An 18306-nucleotide genomic window follows, 5' to 3' on the forward strand; every position below is an offset into this window, starting at 1 on the left:
CCCCGGTCTGCCCCCCCAGCGCATGCACACGCACACGCACACGCACACACACGCGCACACACACACACACACACACACACACACACACACACACACACACACACACACACACACACACACACACACACACACACACACACACACACACACACACTGCTGCTGCCACATGTAAGGCACATTTTCACGCCACCATTTTATGCTGCAGTCGCCCTCCCTTCAGCAGAGGGAGGGAAAGAAAGAGGGGAGGCTCACCCGGAGCGGATGAGAGACAAAGATGGCAGCAGAGACATTTTGTCTACTTTGATTAGTTCTGGTCTCGGTGAGCAGCGTTCAATATTAGCCTGTTACCAGCAAAGCCACTCGGTGCAGAAGCACAGACGGGAATCACGTCACAATCAAATTTAGCCCAACCTCATTTCCATCTTCTTCACTTAAAAAGTGGGACATATGGGGGCAGTATACCAATTGCTTATTTTATACGGTAATTAACACCGGTCAATCCGCATTACGGGGAGGGTGTGTCACAGCCTGTGACAAAGTTTAAAATGATAATTCTTTAATTTACATATATTTTCTTTCTGAGAAAGGTAGATATATTCTAAGTACCTCTCATTGCTACCTGGGCTGTTGTGATGCATGTCATTACAAAAAAATGGAAATATTAACTTTTCTGGGGTTCACTCATGTGAAGGAGTTGTGTTGTGACAGTGTCACTGTCTACCCACCTCAGAGGAATCACAAATTAGCCATCATTTTCATTTATTTTCCCCCTATCCAGTATCTGTCAACTTAAAGGGATGTTTCATCATCTACTCAGGTTTATGTGAACACCCCAGACAGTTTTTAAGTTGCTCGATTCAGTATTTAGATATTTGATATTCATTTTAGCTGCCCCTCCCCCTTCATATACAAACTCATTATAACTTCAAACTCCATTTTAACCATATATAGATTCATCTAAAACACCCAAACTTTTTTTTATGGTGACTGATATTGTCCTTCATTTACTGTTTTCATTTATTTTTAATAATTATTTTGGAAAATGCTGCAGACCACGCTGCGCGATGGAGGAGACTAAAGAATAAAATATTATATTAATAAAATCACACCCGTGTGAACTGAGTGGTGTAAGGTCTGTCTAATGAAATCATGTCTGACGTAATGAAATCACACCCGGGTGTGATTTCATTACCTGGCTTTGTTTGTGCAGAAAAAATGAGCATGGTTGCTATGTTCACCCTGTTCACCCGGGTGTGATTTCATTACGTCATTACAACAGGGTGAACATAGCAACCATGTTCATTTTTTCTGCACAAAAAAGCCAGTTGTAGGAGTGGTTTACACCACTCAAAAATAAATGAAAACAGTAAATGAAAAAACGGCCTCTCATGTATTAGAAGGACAATATCAGTCACCATAAAAAAGGTTGGGTGTTTTAGATGAATCTATCATGGTTAAAATGGAGGTTGAAATTACAATGGGTTTGTATAGGAAGGGGGCGGGGCAGTTAAAATGAATATCAAATATCTAAATACTGAATGGATCAACTTAAAAACTGTCTGGGGTGTTCACAGAAGCCTGAGTAGATGATAAAATGACCAAAAGTGTTTCTGAAAGTGAAATATCCCTTTAAATTGGGGCCCTAAACTAATTCTATAAACCCATGACTGTACAAGGCCATTTTGTTTATTTAGCCATGTGCATGTATTGTATTGTAGGCCTATTCATCCTAAATAGGGACACCAGGTTGAAAGTGGTCAAGATTTCTTTGTTTACCTAAGTAACAACATCCACACAGTGGGTCCTGACTTGTTTGCCCTGGATGTGCAGAGATGTATGTGTGTGTTGTTTTCCTCACGCTGGGCTGTCGTCTGTTGTGCTCATTAGATTAGTTATCTCAACGGGTTCTATTAGAGGCTCGGGAGATGGGCTCCCCATTGAAAGAGTCATGATGGACGAGGAAGAAGTGCTGATGTGCAGGTTCCTGCCTCCAGGCTTCCACCTGCTCAGGAACAGCCCCGAGGCTAAAGAGAACCATCACCAACCCTACTCAGGCCAGCCAATGAAAGATTGAACAGTTTCAGTCTGAGTTATTTAGTGTAGCTTCCCCGGAATTGGTGATTGGGAAAGATGGTCACAGAGGAAGAAAAAAAAAGATAAACAAAATAGCCATTGAAGTTTGGATGGGGGAAATAAATTACAAATAAGAAACGAAGAAAGGAAAATCTCAGGCAATATAGGAGGCCAAACAGAACATGATAACGTTGGAATTATATACCTTGTTAAATTTCAAACAATTGTATTAGAATGTGGATCCTGTGGTCTTGGCAGGGCTTGGGAGGTGCCTGAGCAGCCGAGTGCTATGGCAGCCTGGCAGGGCAAGGGGGATGTCGACTGTTGACACCATCTAACGAAGGGGGGAGGAGGGGGATTAGGGCATTTACGGAAGCCGTAATATGATAGGTCAAAAAGAGGAGGCACTCCTCACAGCAACTTGCCTCTGTAATGAATGATTGACTGGGAAAGGAGAAGCTGCCACTCGCTGGCTGAGTGCTCATCTTGACGCCTGCCGCATCGCTCCACGGCTCCCCTTGATCACGTTTGGCTGCTCCCCTTCTCATCTGAGGCACCAGTCTGCAGGGAAAAGCTGCTTTTCCTTCTCATTTTTCTCCCTAATTTACACATTTAAGACATTTTTGTTTGCTTATTTGCAATTCCCTTTTTTTGTCAGGGAGATTTTCTCTCTATATCACTCCGTCTCAGTCCTGCTTTCTCTCTCTCTCTCTCTCTCTCTCTCTCTCTCTCTCTCTCTCTCTCTCTCTCTCTCTCTCTCTCTCTCTCTCTCTCTCTCTCACTCTCCTACACACACACACACACACACACACACACACACACACACACACACACACACACACACACACACACACACACACACACACACACACACACACACACACACACACACACACACACAGACACACACACACACACACACACAGACATACACACAGACACACACACAAACACTCCCTTACTCACAGCCTTTCCTCTTTCTTCTGTTTGCCTGGAGGCGATGAACTAATTTCAGGTTCCATAATTGCGGCATGTTGTACACCTGTCTGCTATTAATTCTCCCCTGTCTCTCATTCTCTCCCTTAATGAGATATTATTGTAATTATTGTCATTACGCCATTTTCCCATAATGAACTTGATTGATGTTGTTGTTATGGCAGTATTTATTCCCTATAATTAGTGTAAATGTGTTGGAGGTTGTAGCGCTGATGGCATGAGGCCGTCTATGGACTATGGTAAACCCAGTCCTCCTGTCGCTGACCAGCTGACCCCTCAGAGTTTCCGCTCTGTGTGGAGATTTGTCTTGGACGTAAGAGTTGCAGCCTGGTCACCACTGAATGGGCCCCTACTTGTAGCCATTTTTAAGACCACTGCAACACGAAAGGCGAGGCTACACAATAGCCAGCGCTGGGCTTTGTTTCAGCCCGTCACTTGCACTCTGTGAAAATCCCCCCCCGCCCTGTTGCCTTTAAAGAAAAGGTGAAAAGGTTTTGCCTATGCTCCCTTTTTTCTTCTTTTTTGAAAATCTGGTTGTGTTTTGAGAGTGAAGAAAGCGCAAAAAAAAGTTTTCAGTCACCCCATTTTGAATGTTATTGTTGAAAACGCCAACTACTGGAAGGAATTCTGAAGAAAATCTTTGTTGAATGAACTACGTTGATGTTTTCTTCTTAGTGGCTCTCAATCCAATTAGGAGTTTAATAAGGGTCATACATTGAGGCTTCACGCTGCAAGTTGGTTCTTTTAATGCTTTTTTTAGAGGGGTGTGTGGGTGAGAGGGGGGCTGGAGTTGGATGGGACAACACTGAAGGCTGGTCTCTTTAGTGTGCTGTGAAGGGGCTTGTGGCCTGGTGAGTCATTGAAACTGTCAAGGGAGCACAGATGATCTGTTCAATTATTCTGAATGCTGGGTAGGCAGATAAAACAACGCTGTGGTTTGGTTAGTTTCTCAGGTGGTACCAATTACCTGATCTCTTGACACTCCTGTCCTCTCTCACCTGCTCCCCCGGTGTCATCTCGGTGCCCTCGGATTTTCTCTAGAAATACTCCTTGTGACTCTTTGTGTTACTTTTGTGTCACATTTTTCCCTGACTGTGAGGTTTATCCCATAGGCAAGGTTGTGTTAGACTTAACTGTCTACGCTGTCTAGTTGACACTAGTGTTTTCATCGCTCGTGTTTTTCAAGGTCAATCAATCATTGTCTTCATGGCAAGATCTCTAGCATCTTTGTAAAGATTAGGTGGAAATGCAAAATGTCTAGTGTATCATTGAGAACATTGCATTGGATGCTGAATCGGTCCTTTTTAAATGGATCATATTTGATCTTTAAGCTCTCATGGTTGCGAGTGAGATTGAATCGGAGGGCCCTGGACGTGGACATGGCCTGCCTTTGAGGGCTGGTTCACATGCTGGGAGCTTTTAGTGTCTGACAGCCGTTTAACTCCACACGACCTGGTTCTCAAGTGCCACCGTTTGGGTCCTCTTGAATCCTGTTAGGAGCTATAATTACAATTCATGCACTCCCAGGACTCCTTTGAACAGGGATTGAGAGAGCAGAGAGAGCCTCACAGAGCCATAGATCCCCAGCCTCACTGGCCCCTCATCAGTGTGGAAACGTTCTCAGAAGCTTTTAACAAAGTGTTTAGATCCTATGCCCGCCATCAAAACATTTATCTGCTCACTGTGGAATACACCAAAACTATTCTCTTGGCGTTCATTTAACTTATGTAAAACAGTTTTAAACCTATTATGAATATCAACGTGTTCTATTTACAAATCACTGGAATGTTTTTTTAATTGTCTTCTAGTGCAAGTGGAAATGTGTATTTTGCATCACACATTTCGTGGGACTGTCATTGTGTTCCATCAAGCAGGCAAACAATAACTTTTTTGACGAGAGTGAATGCCGAAGCACATTCAAATGCTTTCAAAGGGAGAAAGAAAGAAAGAAAGAAAGAAAGGGCAAGCATAATGCCTAATAGGTGCTTTAGTAATTTCTGAGTTTTCATAGCTTAATCCGTTCTGAAAAGCTCAGGAGAAGAAAGGCTGCAAATGGCCCTCAGTATTAATTTGATGTGACTTCTGTACAATAAGGGCTGTGGATCCCAGAAGCCCATTTTCAAGCTTACCTTCTTTCATCATTCCCAGCCCTTGGAACTTTTGCCTAAATGTTTCATGAAACCAAGGCTGTAAGCTTCTTTGGTATTCTGTCTTTATAGCATCTGCCTTAAGACTATTATTACTGCGTGTTCAAGGCAGAGGAGCACATACAAAAACCAGGGCTGCTTTTCCTTTGTGGAAAACTCAAATTGATTTCGTACAATTGGGGGAGCAGTTATATTAAAAACACACATTCTATGGCTCATTTCTCCCTTTTTCCCAGTGGGAAAGCATTCATTTGGGGTTTTTACAATGGCAAATGGAGTTTTCCCTCTGTTTCTGAGGGGCGCCCTCCTATATACAGCTTTTGTCCCCACATGTCTCAATATTTGTCATTGGCAATGAAAGGAGAAATTGGGTCAAATGTCTGCTAAATATGACGGAAATCTTGTCCCCACACGTCTCATATTTGCCTTTGACAATGAAAGGAGAAATTAGGTCAAATGTCCGCCAAATATAACGTAAATTCGTACGACGAATGATTTTTTAATCAGTAGTCTCTATTATTATTACTTGCACAAGCATGTATGTATGTATGTATGTGTATGTGTGTATGTGTGTATGTGTGTATGTATGTATGTATGTATGTATGTATGTATGTATGTATGTATGGCGGGGTAAGAATGGTTGTCCCTTATTGGCTGTTGATGGTGACGTAACTAGGTTTTAAGGTTGGCATAACCCATTTAGGCCCGACGTCGAAATAAAAAAAAAAGTCTTCTGAAAGAATATATATTCAAAGATTTGTGCTACATTTTCACGATTTTTCAAAAATAGCAGACCATAGGCCATGTATGGCCTACTTGTGTGCAAGTTGTTGGCACCTTGACAGAGTGCATTTCTAGTTAGCCTATTGTTACTTGCACAAGCAGAGCGCGCAAGTACTGTAATCGGCTGCGTATGTCAGTGTTGTCCACCGGCCAATAAGGGACCACCATTCTTGATGACGTAACTATAAGGTACGTTTGGTGATCGGCTGGGTATGTATGTATGTATGTATGTATGTACAGTATGTAATATATGCATGTATGTATGTCAGGGTAAAAATGGTCGTCCCGTATTGGCTGTTGATGGTGACGTAACTATACGTTTCAAGTTTGGTATAAGGATTTAGAACAGCAGTTGTAATAGACATTATAGTATAGCAGACAAGCGTTCTGCTTGCGCACAAGTAGGCCATATGGCCTACTTGTGTCGTTGTGTGCAAGGTGCAAGTTGGCACCTCGAGAGAGTGCATTTCTAGTTATTATTATTAATATTAATAATATTCATATTTATATTATTATTATTTTTCTTTTCTTTTTTGCAGCACCATAAATTCACTTTTACTGAAAGTTAAAATCCAGAATAGTAGCATTGCTTCAGAAAAGGATTTGGTGGGAACAAGCTGTTTTTGTTTTGCTTAAAATGACACCTCATTAATCAGAATCTGATTTCATCCTTAATATTTTGATAAGATTAAAATGAAATTTTGCACTCATACTGATATGCCCTCCCTCTGCAAAAGAAACCATTATGTGAACTCCAGGGGGTTTAATAAAAGTCTTTATTTGTGTGTTTTGCTTTAACTGTTGAGAGACAAAGAAAACCAGGGATTTGGGCTGTTATCAAATAATCCCATGTTGATGTGTCATGGGAAGTCGTTTGTTGACTGTAAAAGTAATGTCAGCGGTATCGGTACATGTTCATTACATATTGATAGGAAATGCAGAGTCTAATGTTTTTCTTGTATATCTTTTTATTATTATTACACAGAGTAGCATAGTGCGTGCCACATTGGACGGGTCACTGACCCTATAGAAAACAGCTTGCATTAATATGGTCTAATCCAATGTAATTAGTCAAATTGCAGCATGCCAAGCAGCTTGTCAGGGGCTGTCGGCTTTGGCAGGCACACAAGATGGCCCGGAATCCCACTGGACAGCAGAGACACCCCAAAGGCTGAGCAGAGCTGCCCTAGTCCTCTGTCTTTACTCCGTTCCGTACATTATGTATTTCTTCTCCCCATCTCTCCTAACAAATGTGGGGAGGCGTGTGTGTGCGCGCGTGTGTGCGTGTGCGTGTGCGTGTGCGTGTGCGTGTGTGTGTGTGTGTGTGTGTGTGTGTGTGTGTGTGTGTGTGTGTGTGTGTGTGTGTGTGTGTGTGTGTGTGTGTGTGTGTGTGCTTGTGTGCGTGTGTGCGTGTGTGTGTGGGGGGGGGGGGGGGTCTCTTTCAAAGCCACTGCCACATTTTCACCTTTTCCTGAGTTGTCTCCCATCGCCCCAGGCTGTGAACTTGGCTTCCTGCCTGCCTGCCGAGGTGGATCAGAATTATATGGGGATCCTTAGCCCAAGATACAGAAAGTCAAAGTAATTATATCAGTGTCCCGTTTCCCTCCTCCGTGAATCTATGAGAGTGAGTCAGATGTATGCTGACTAGCGCTACTGAAAACCGTAGACATAGGTATGACATTTCCTCGTGCCGAAGGATTAACATTGGTAAAAAGATTTAAACTACGTAATTACAAGAGGATAAAGTACAAATTATCTAGCGCACTCAACAGCCAGATTATCATCCTCTGCAAACCCTGCACAGCCCCAAGGGGTGAGTCTGGATGACAAAAGGCCCTCATTAGCATAAATTTACAAGCACTCTCGTTCAGAGAAGCCGATAAGAACCTGTTCTACCTTTTGCCTTGGCCATGAATGGCTTGTTGTGCTTTTGGCAATGACAGATAAGTCAGGGTAATTCCACTATGCCTGAAAAAATGATGCTCCAGATTCTGGCTGTATCCCGAAGGTGTCACCCACGATAATCCTCAAAGAGCGTCCGGCGGAAAAAGGGGGCTGTGTGTTTTCTAGATGATATACTGCGAATGACAGAAAGAATTATACGGAGGGAGACAAATCTGTAACATATTATTAAGCAATTCCCACTGAATAACAGGGATAAAAGGATAATGGATGAGGGTGTCGTTATTACCTTGGCGCAGAGGGAAGAAGCAAACCAAAGGTAGAGAGACAAGATTAATTGAGGACGAGTGAGGCGCTCATTGCTCATCAGGCCCTCTCCACGTAACCGTTGGCTCTGTCTCTCCCTATCCTCCTCTGTCTCTCTGCCTCTCCATCCCCATCTCCTTCTCTCTGTTTCCCTCTGTCTTACTACATGGCCCCGCCTACTCAACCCTCCCTCCCCCTCTCCTTCCCACACGACACGGAAGCTGAAAACTGGGATTTAAAGCGATCAACTTGGCACACTCTGTGGCAGCCGGAGCAAGCTGGTACCCAGGCAGGCCAGGGAGATTTCAGTCATCTTAAGGCTGACAAGTCCCTGAAGAGGGCCCATTAGTGAAGGCTTGCTGAAAGGACCCCATACCAAATGACTGCATCCCTTCTCTCAAGCTACTTATTGAAGGCATTCTCAAGCCATTTATCTGGATGATGTGCTCCCTAAGTTAAGTGTTAGTGTGCAATGCATGTGGTGTGCTTCCACAAGCGTGTATGTACAGTTTGTGTGGTCCTTGATAGCAAAATGATACAATATACTGTATATTATACTTGGTAAAACTGCTGATTACTATTACTAATACTAATGTACTTTGGGTCAGGCTACTCAAGTAACGACTGTGGCTCAGGAGGTAGAGCAGGTCGTCCAATGATCCATGGGTCGTCGGTTCGAATCCCGGCTCCTCCTGTCTACATGTCGAAGTGTCATTGGGCAAGACACTGAACCCCATATTGCTCCCGATGTGCTGGTTGGTACCTTGCATGGCTTCCGCTGCAATCGGTGTATGAATGTATATGTAAAGCGCCTTGGATAAAGGCGCTATATAAATGCACCATATTTAGTAACTCAAATAGCAAATAAAAAATCACACCTGTGTGAACTGAGTGGTGCAGTGACGTCACACACTAACCATAGCATCCATGCTCACCCCTACGTGGCCCCACGTACAGGTACACAGGTACATGGGTACATACACGGGTACAGATAAAGCTGGTTGTTGGAGTGGTTTGCACCACTCAAAAATACATGAGATCAGGATGAGTGGATGAAGGAAGCAAAATTGTTCTTGTGATTAAAGGAGAATTCCATGCTAGAAGGCTTTCTTACCTTTATTTGTAGTTGTTACGTCCCCACCAAAGACGTCCAGGTGTTATTTTGTGCAAAAGTGCATTATTGGCTATTTCCCCTAATATAAGCCTTCAATGGGGGTTGGGTTTTTGTGATAAATTGCTAATTTGCGTATTTCCATCGAAATAAGTAGTAAAGTGTGCCGTTTGGGATACTATTTACATTATGAAGAGGATATATACAAGAAAATTTGGGCGATGGAAATAAGCGAATTAGCACAACACCCCAATGCCCAATTCAATTCAATGCAATTCAATTCAATTCATTGAGGACTTATGGTAGGGGAAATAGCCAATAATGCACTTTTGCACAAAATAACACCTGGACCTCTTTGGTGGGGACGTAACAACTACAAATAAAGGTAAGAAAGCCTTCTAGCATGGAATTCTCCTTTAAAATCAAGGTCACTACAACAATATGTCTTGCCTGCTTTGCCTAACTTCATGTATAACACCTCCTCACATCCAATAAATAAAGTTATCTTTGTATAATCATGATATCCCACAACTACTCTAGGTTTCGGATAGCAACATATAATAATATGCTTACAATTGTGGGTGAATCTTGCTGCTAATCATGGCAACAAACATTATACCGCAGCTAGGGGCATGGCACTCTGCTGAAAGTTTTTTTTATTACTTTAGTCTATACATTCAAGTTGTCTGTCTTTGTGCCCAGATTATTATTAAACTATAGGACGGCACCATGCATGTCATGAACGATGCAAGTCGGGAATACATTACATCATCATACAGTACATCTTATGATGACCTGCTCTCTCTATACTTCCCATACTGTACCTTCTGTTCTCACCCACTTTTCTTTGAATTGGATAAAGATGGCTTCCCTTTTTCCCATACCAACATTACTTTCATTCTCCTATCAAATTCTTCCATATTATTTATTTTGCGTACTTTCTGTTCCATTGCATTCGCTGTCACTTATTGGTAATGTAGCACAATCGTTAGGCGAAGCTTAGCCAATCTGTTAAGAAGGCCAATCAGAGACTTATACTGGTTAAGTGGCACATCATGACGTGATGCTCTGTGAATCCGCGAAGCCGACGGTTTGAGTTGGCCAATCAGGGAAGCCGATGCTTACAATCTCCCGAATTTACAGAGACGAATTTGTGTGTTCTCTTCAGACCTGTGTTTAGACGGAATCGGATACAGATATTTGAGGTTTTTCAGTTCTCCCAGACCATTGGTCTGTCCGAATTGGCACTGACTATTTCCAAGTTACGTTGACCAGAGAGTAACAGACACACAGAGATCTGGAAAAGTGTGTGTGTGTGTGTGTGTGTGTGTGTGTGTGTGTGTGTGTGTGTGTGTGTGTGTGTGTGTGTGTGTGTGTGTGTGTGTGTGTGTGTGTGTGTGTGTGTGTGTGTGTGTGTGTGTGTGTGTGTGTGTGTGTGTGTGTGTGTGTGTGTGTGTGTGTGTGTGTGTGTGTGTGTGTACTGTGTACTGTGTACTGTGTGGTATATATGGAGAGAGAGAACGAACACATTCTCTGTAAATCCGGGACATTGTATTCATTGGCTTCCCTGATTAGCCAACTCAAACCGCCAACTTCACGGATTCACAAAGCATCACGTCAGGGTTCAAATATATAAGATAGATATGGACACACATTCCGCATCAGCTCAAATTGCTATTGTTAGGCAATGGTTTGTGTTGCTATGACATCAGACCAGAGCTCGTTCAGCGAGAGAGACAGAGAAAGAGGGAGAGGGGATAGTGAGGAGGAGAGAGTGAGACCCTTTCCAACGGCTCGGGCTGTTAACCGCACAAGTTTGTACCCGGCATTAAAGTTTCGAGCGTCCACATTGTGGTTATGTTAATTATGCATGTAGTCCAGACGAGAGCGATAGCGCTCCGGATATCGGAGAAAGCTGTAGTAGTGTAGGCTATATTAGAATAGACATGTATATGTTAATGTAACCTATATTGTAAAATATGCATTTCACACAGCATGACATGAAAGACAATGGAGATGACGTGACAGTGGAGATGTCTTGACATGCAGCAGAGATCGACGGTATAGTTGAAGGTGAATCAATGGCTTTGTTGAGTCAGAGAAAATATTATACATGTAATGCTTCCATAGTGAAAATCTGCAGACATATCTCATGGCCCACGTTTATTATTATTACGTTTATTATACATCTGTGTGGGTGCAAACCGACTATTATTAAACCGACGATAATTTATATCTGTCTCATCTACAAGCTCACGGGCTGCAGATCAGCTATTTTCGGAGAAGAGATTTCTAGACATTATGTGCAAATATAAAATAGCTGTGATACTTATGTAAGTGGTTATGGTGAAATAAACCATTATTAGCACTTCATGAACAAATGTACAAACAATATAAAGGAATTCCCTTTACAGGTCAAACAACACCATTCATTCACATACAATATACACATTAATAAATTAAGATAACAATTAAGCAATTGATACCAGTGAGCTGGCGGTTATGAAAGGCTCGTCATAAACCTGCATCAGTTGTTTTGGAGGTGGAAAGCCTGGTGACGTGAGGTTAGTTTGGAGGGGGCGAGGGTACTTTGGTGTCACCGTTTCAGCAAATAGGCGGCATTCGCTGTACACACGGAGATGACAAAGTAGCATCTCCGAAGTTTGCCACTCTGGGAGCTGGTTTCAAAAAATAACCGGTTAAGTCCCCTAAAACGCCGTGTCCGTGTGTCAGAAAGGGCAGATTGGCTAAATACTTGTGCGGGTAGCGCAGAATACGTCCTCATGTAGACAGCACCTGAGACAGAGATAGTTTCACCTAGACAATAACCAGGCCATTGCTGGGTACTGAAACCTGAATGCGCTGATCCGCGCATTGTGTCGTCAATGCAATAACGCAGGCAAGGTTTGTTCTCAAAATAAAAAGCCGGGATTCGAACCGCCGACCCATGGATCGTTGGACGACCTGCTCTACCTCTTGAGCCACAGTCGCCCCTATGTCCAGGGTTTGTGTTTAAACATACTGTACACAGTGTAGAATGGTTAAATGGTCGTCACTCTTCTAGTAGAAAGGACAAGCAGTAGGAGATGAGCTCTTCCCCCCCATCCTACCACAGCAGTGTGTAGCGCCTGCTAATGTCCATGAAATGCCGCCCGTCACATAAATGTTATTGACAAACTTGGCTGGACATTTGGGGCAGTGATCTGCAGCGTGCTTAATGCATATTCATCTCCCTTATCCCACTGGTCTTGCCAGAGCACCAGAGCTGTGTCTTCTTGCCACACTCCAACTACCATCCAAATGTAAAGTGACACTGATTATGTAAATCTGTATCTTGCTTTCCCCCCAATACCTGCATTAGAAACCCAGCTACAGTACTTTATTGAAGTTGAGATATGGGGCCGCGTGAAAGAAATGGAGAGGAACATTGCTTTACTATAATCTGGTGCAATTTCTTCCCTATTTCATATTTCTGCGCTTCATAATATACCGTCGTATATGGAAGAGCAGATGAAAAACATGCTTTGATGCTTATGCATAGTTTATTATAAAAGCACACTGGGACCTAGAAAGGACTGGTAGTAAAAACAAATGTTTTTTTATAGGACATGCATCACTCTGTAAATAAGAGTGCAACTTTGCAACCTGCAAATATTAATTGATTGTATATTGTTCTGTCTTGTGTGTAGAACATCAGATATGACATATTAGTATTTATTAAGTAAAAAGTGTAATGCGCAGATTTAAATAGAATAAAACCGGATGTGTATCTGTTCTCCATGACCTGTTTGCCATGACCCTGGCTGACTGTGAAAACCAGATCTCTATGCTTCTTCTGCTTCTTTGCTGACTGCTTACCCTGTCCACAGATTTGGTCCACATTGCCCGGGGTCAGTTTTTGGATACAATGTGTGCTGATCCTCCAAATTGCTGTGCGTGAAATCCATCCCGCATTCTCCTGGGGAGAGTAGTCATATCACTCAAAATGAAAACACCCTCTCCTCTCCTCTCCTCCCCTCATTCTTCCCTTGCACCATTCTCTCTGGCCGCCTGGGACCTTTATAGTGGAAGCCTATTAGACAAATGTGAGAAGAACACTGCAGAGGTACCATGATGCCTGGTTGTCAGCGTGCTCCGTACCGCCATATAAATATATCAGTCATGCTGGCTTGGCGGTCTCCTGGAATCATATTATTTCAGGAGGAATGCAATAGAGGGAGATTGCATTGTTCCACGCAGAGTTGAAATTGAATCAGGTTTTTTGTAGGAACTGCTCTGTTAGATGTATTAATAACGTCTGTCGTAATCTCTGGACGATTATAGGGTTAGATCTATTCGTGAGTCATATGTGATTAGAATGGATTTCCATGCATGAAACGGCTTTCTTTCTTTTTCTTTTGCATTTTAATGAGTTATGTGTTCCAACTGGAGCATCTCTGTTATTCTACAGAAGTCTGAGCCTAAACACTGGTTGTCACCTGTGACTCTCCTCATCCTCATCTGTCTCAATGATTTTCAGTCCTGATGTTCCACAGGCAGAACAGAGTCCGGCCTCTGTCAAATCAGCAGAAGAAGGGAAGCAGCATAAAGGGGAATGGACGACAGAGACGTTAAATTGCATTATGGCTATTATGTGGGAGAGATGCACCTCCTCTGCAGCTGGCAGAGCAGCGCATGCGCGTATGGATCCTAATGAGCCTGTGTAGAGAGACCTGTGTGGAAACAAAAGGCTGGGCTTGTTGGCCATACCCCTCCCCACCACCTCCCTCCACCCACCCCCGCACCGCTCCCCCAGCCGGGAGCGTGACAGACCAAGAGCAGAGCGCCGGTTCCTTCCTGGTGGCGTGATTAGATTGGGGCCGAAGTCTCCAGCTGGCAGGCCTGTCTGTGACTGGAGGCGGCCGTCCCCAGTGCTTGTCACTAGCTGACACCTCTGACAGGCAGGGGACAGCTTCAGCAGACAGGTTCATTAAATGGCATTTTTTACAGCTGGGCCTCCGAAAATGAGGGCTGGGCTTTGTCAAAGTTCCAAGTCTACAGGGGCCCCTGCTTGTTGGTTTAAACCAAAGCTTTGTTGTTATGACAAATTTTTTGATCTGGGCTGTTTGAAATAGGCTCTTTTTTACCCACCTCTTTAGCCTGTCTCTTTTGTTGACAGCTAGCCCTTTGGCCTGTACTTTGTCACAGCAGCATAAATGTGAACTTTAGCTGGTAACAAGAAACAACCATGGGTACATTTTCGTATCATATCAACAATCATATTGCAGCTGCTTTAACTGAATCTGAAACTATTTGTGGGAACCTGGAATATCTTGTAATAGTGAATCGTGAAATAGATTCTGAGCATATTATATTATATATTTATAGAATCATATTACTATACTATACTATACTATATAATAAACAGTACATTTGTGGTTAGAATCCATTACTAAATGGATTCAGAGTTATCACATTTCCATGCTGACAACACAAACAACCTGATATACCTGATATGTACCCCTGCACCACTCGAGCCGTCTGAGCTCACCTGTACCCTGATGATGTAAGCTGTTGTTGCCTTCCCGTGGTGCCAATACAGCGTGCCTATCCGCATGCCTGGCACTCTAAAGACTGCTTCACAAACACCAGGTAACAGAGAGGGAGTGGGGATAAACAGTCCTGATGTCCCTCAGCGGTGTGCTCACGGCTGCACTACATTTCATGCCATCCCTCCATCTCACTTCACATCCCTTTCCCTTCCCTGCTACGTCCTCTCCAGTCAGCACACTTCCTCCTCTGGGCTGTGCTGCTGTCTCTATGACAACTGTTTGAGTAGGGGGTTGCTGAGGTGTCAAGCAGGGGCATTACTGGGAGGAGAGCACCAGAGATGCTGCGCTGCACGTCCAGCATCTCCACCTAATCCAATTTTAATTGAGCTCCAGAGACTTTGATGTGGCACAGAGGTCGGGCATGAGCTATTCCAGGGAGAAATTAAGGCAGCCCGGCTCGCGCCGCACTCTTCCAGCCTGTCACTATTTTAAATGAGCATTAGCATCGGACCTAACCCAGCCGAACATCTCACTCTGCCTCCTTGCCTCCCGATCCCACCGCCAACACAGACACACAGACACACACACACACACACACACACACACACACACACACACACAGACACACACACAGACACACACACACACACACCTTTTCCAGATCTCTCTCACACACACACACACACACACACACACACACACACACACACACACACACACACACACACACATACACATACACATACACATACACACAACCACACACACACACACACACTACCACACCACTGTATTGGTAATACACCAATACACCACTGTATTGGTGTATTGTATTTATTCACATGCACGAATGCAGACATGCATCAAGATGGCCCTCGTGTCTGTGCCGCACCACACTGATAGAATGCGAATGTGTGTGATTATGGCCCAGGGAGTTGATGAGGTCGCCCGCCATGGCTCACACTGTTGGACAAAAAGGTGCGCGGTAGATTGAAGGTGAGTTGGAAGGAGGAAGGGAAAGAAGGTGTGTGAGGAGATCATTCTCACCTGTCAGAGAGTCTCTCTTGATCTCTCCATGTGGGCACCTGCTTGGCACGGTTGTTTTATTGATTATTTATGTGTCACTGACCATGGGGATTGTTTTTTGTTCCACCATGCCCTCGCTCTGGCGGATGTTACACACTAAAGGGAACGTGTGAAAAACACAGTGGGAATGTGTGAAAGATAGTTTGTTGCACTTGGGATACACTGTAATATTTGGAAACAATAGAATCTGGCCTTCTATGGAATTCTGAAAGTATTAATATTATACAGTCTTGTCAAAATTGTAACTGCTATTATATTAACACAAGTGTCCGATCGTCAGGGAGTAAAATATTTGCATATTGTTTGCACTGACATGCAAACTTAAACTTCTGGTCTGATCATGGTTGGCTGATCAAGGCCAAGCAGTCTAGTCTGTACATTTGTCTATGTATGTACTGTATGTCTGTATGCATGTAAGTACTCATGTTGTACAGTCTCCTCAAAAGTAGATCAATTACAGCTGTCCGGCGAAGTGAAAGTCATAATGAGAGTGAAACATGTTAAATGGTGGTAGAATATAGCACCAAATCACGCACCAGGAGCCTGGCTGGCTTCGTTCTAGGCTTACAACTCTTAAAGCAAAGGGCCACTTCACCCATTTTGCAACCAGATTTTATTTTAATGATGTTTAAGACCCAAGAAACACTTTCCTGGGGGTTTGTGTGTGTAATGGGTGTTTTTAGATATTTTAGTCATGATGGCATGTTCATGACCAAATTTTGTCATGAAAATGTGGTCTCACTTCCTTCCTGGACTACAAGTCACACCTCCACGCAACCTCCCCCCTCTCCACAAGGAGGAGCAGTGCACCAAAGCATTATGGTCATTGTAGTACTACTAGTCAAACACACACAGACTTCATTATTTGTGTGGCCATAGGGTGCAAATTTCAAATTGTGCTACTGTTACCTACTACTATTAACATTGAGTGACTGCAGTTTCTTCCAGTGCTGAAATGTACCCTTTAATATAACGATTTTCTTTTTAAATGAATAGATACATGAATGGGATTTATACCTCTGGAACCTGCACTGGTATAAAAAACATGGGGGCTATACTGTTACGCTCTATTGTCCATTTCAGTTCCGGTACTCAACATAGTTTGTTTGATGCTGTGATTCTATTTGAACATCTTGTCTCTCCACTCTGTCTAGGTGCTGGCATATTCTGAGGGCCTACATGGGAAATGGATGTTCAGTGAGATCCGAGCTGTGTTCTCCAGACACTATCTCCTGCAGAGCACAGCACTGGAGGTCTTTATGGCGAACCGCAGTAAGCAAAGCTCCCATCACATCACATGACGCTATTCTAAGTACCGTACTTAAAGGAGAGTCCCGGACAATTAGTTTTCTTACCGTATTATGATGATTAGTTTAATGATTAGCATTAGTTTTGCAAAAAAAAAATACTCATTGAGCTAAAAACGGCCATTGCCAGCATCGCAAATGTGATGATGTCAGCACAATTGGGCAAGTGGGCATGGCCGTTTTTAGCCCAATGAGTGTTTTTTTGCTAAACTAATGCTTGGAATGGATTCAGCATCATGAAAACCCCCTAGTTTGACATGTCACATTTCTACATGCTGGGGACCCATACTTTACATTTCTAACATAAGTTTTATGTTGGGTTCACATTCTGGCAAGTGGACTATTGTGGGATATAACTCCACAAAGTCTTTTGACCGGTTTGAGCCTGCCTACCTTTCCTAAAGCCGTAGCGCACTGTATATATTTATTTACTTATTTTCTGCCACTAACGGGTTCATAAATTATCATCAAAATTCAGTAAAAAAAACGCATTGTCCGGAAGTTTCACCTTTTGTGAACATTTCAGAAAATACCAGATGTTTAATTTGTTGAGGGGGAAATCTTCAAAATGTCAATACATAACAGTAATGCATTGATATTAAAAAGAAAATGTTCTTCGTAATTTGTACTTTAGAATAGGCTAGTTGAGTATTTACTTTATCCACCACCTGACATTTAGTATTTGTTTCACTCACTGTCTTCTCTGTCCACACAGCATCAGTCATGTTCAACTTCCCAGATCAGGCCACAGTGAAGAAAGTAGTTTACAGTCTTCCTCGAGTGGGAGTGGGCACCAGTTATGGGCTACCACAAGCCAGGTTGGTCCCAGATAACCCCAAAATGCCTTGCTGCTACGTGCACCGAGTTTGAAGTTGGTTGGTCCCATATATGCACATGACCATGTATGGGCATAGCGGCGGGTGGGTGGGTGGGGCCCCCTGCCTCGGGGCTCCACGCAAATGCGTGGTCTGCGTAGTACAATAACCCGCCCCTGAGCTCACAACGCATATCACCACACTGCATTCTCAGCTTGTAGATCGGTTATTCTCACTTTATTTTGTTAA

The 18306-nt window shown here is 43.3% G+C and overlaps 1 protein-coding gene across 1 annotated transcript in view; it reads left to right on the top strand.

The window, feature by feature from the left end:
- nbeab (neurobeachin b) overlaps window positions 1-18306 on the top strand; it is a 268935-nt gene that overhangs the window by 200591 nt on the left and 50038 nt on the right. Inside the window, exons 41-42 of the mRNA XM_079513569.1 lie at window positions 17090-17207; window positions 17958-18060. Of these exons, the coding sequence (XP_079369695.1) occupies window positions 17090-17207; window positions 17958-18060 (221 nt within the window). The remainder of the gene's footprint in view (window positions 1-17089; window positions 17208-17957; window positions 18061-18306) is intronic.

Source organism: Electrona antarctica, assembly GCF_951216825.1.
Source record: "Electrona antarctica genome assembly, chromosome: 11".
Taxonomy (NCBI): Eukaryota; Metazoa; Chordata; class Actinopteri; order Myctophiformes; family Myctophidae; genus Electrona; species Electrona antarctica.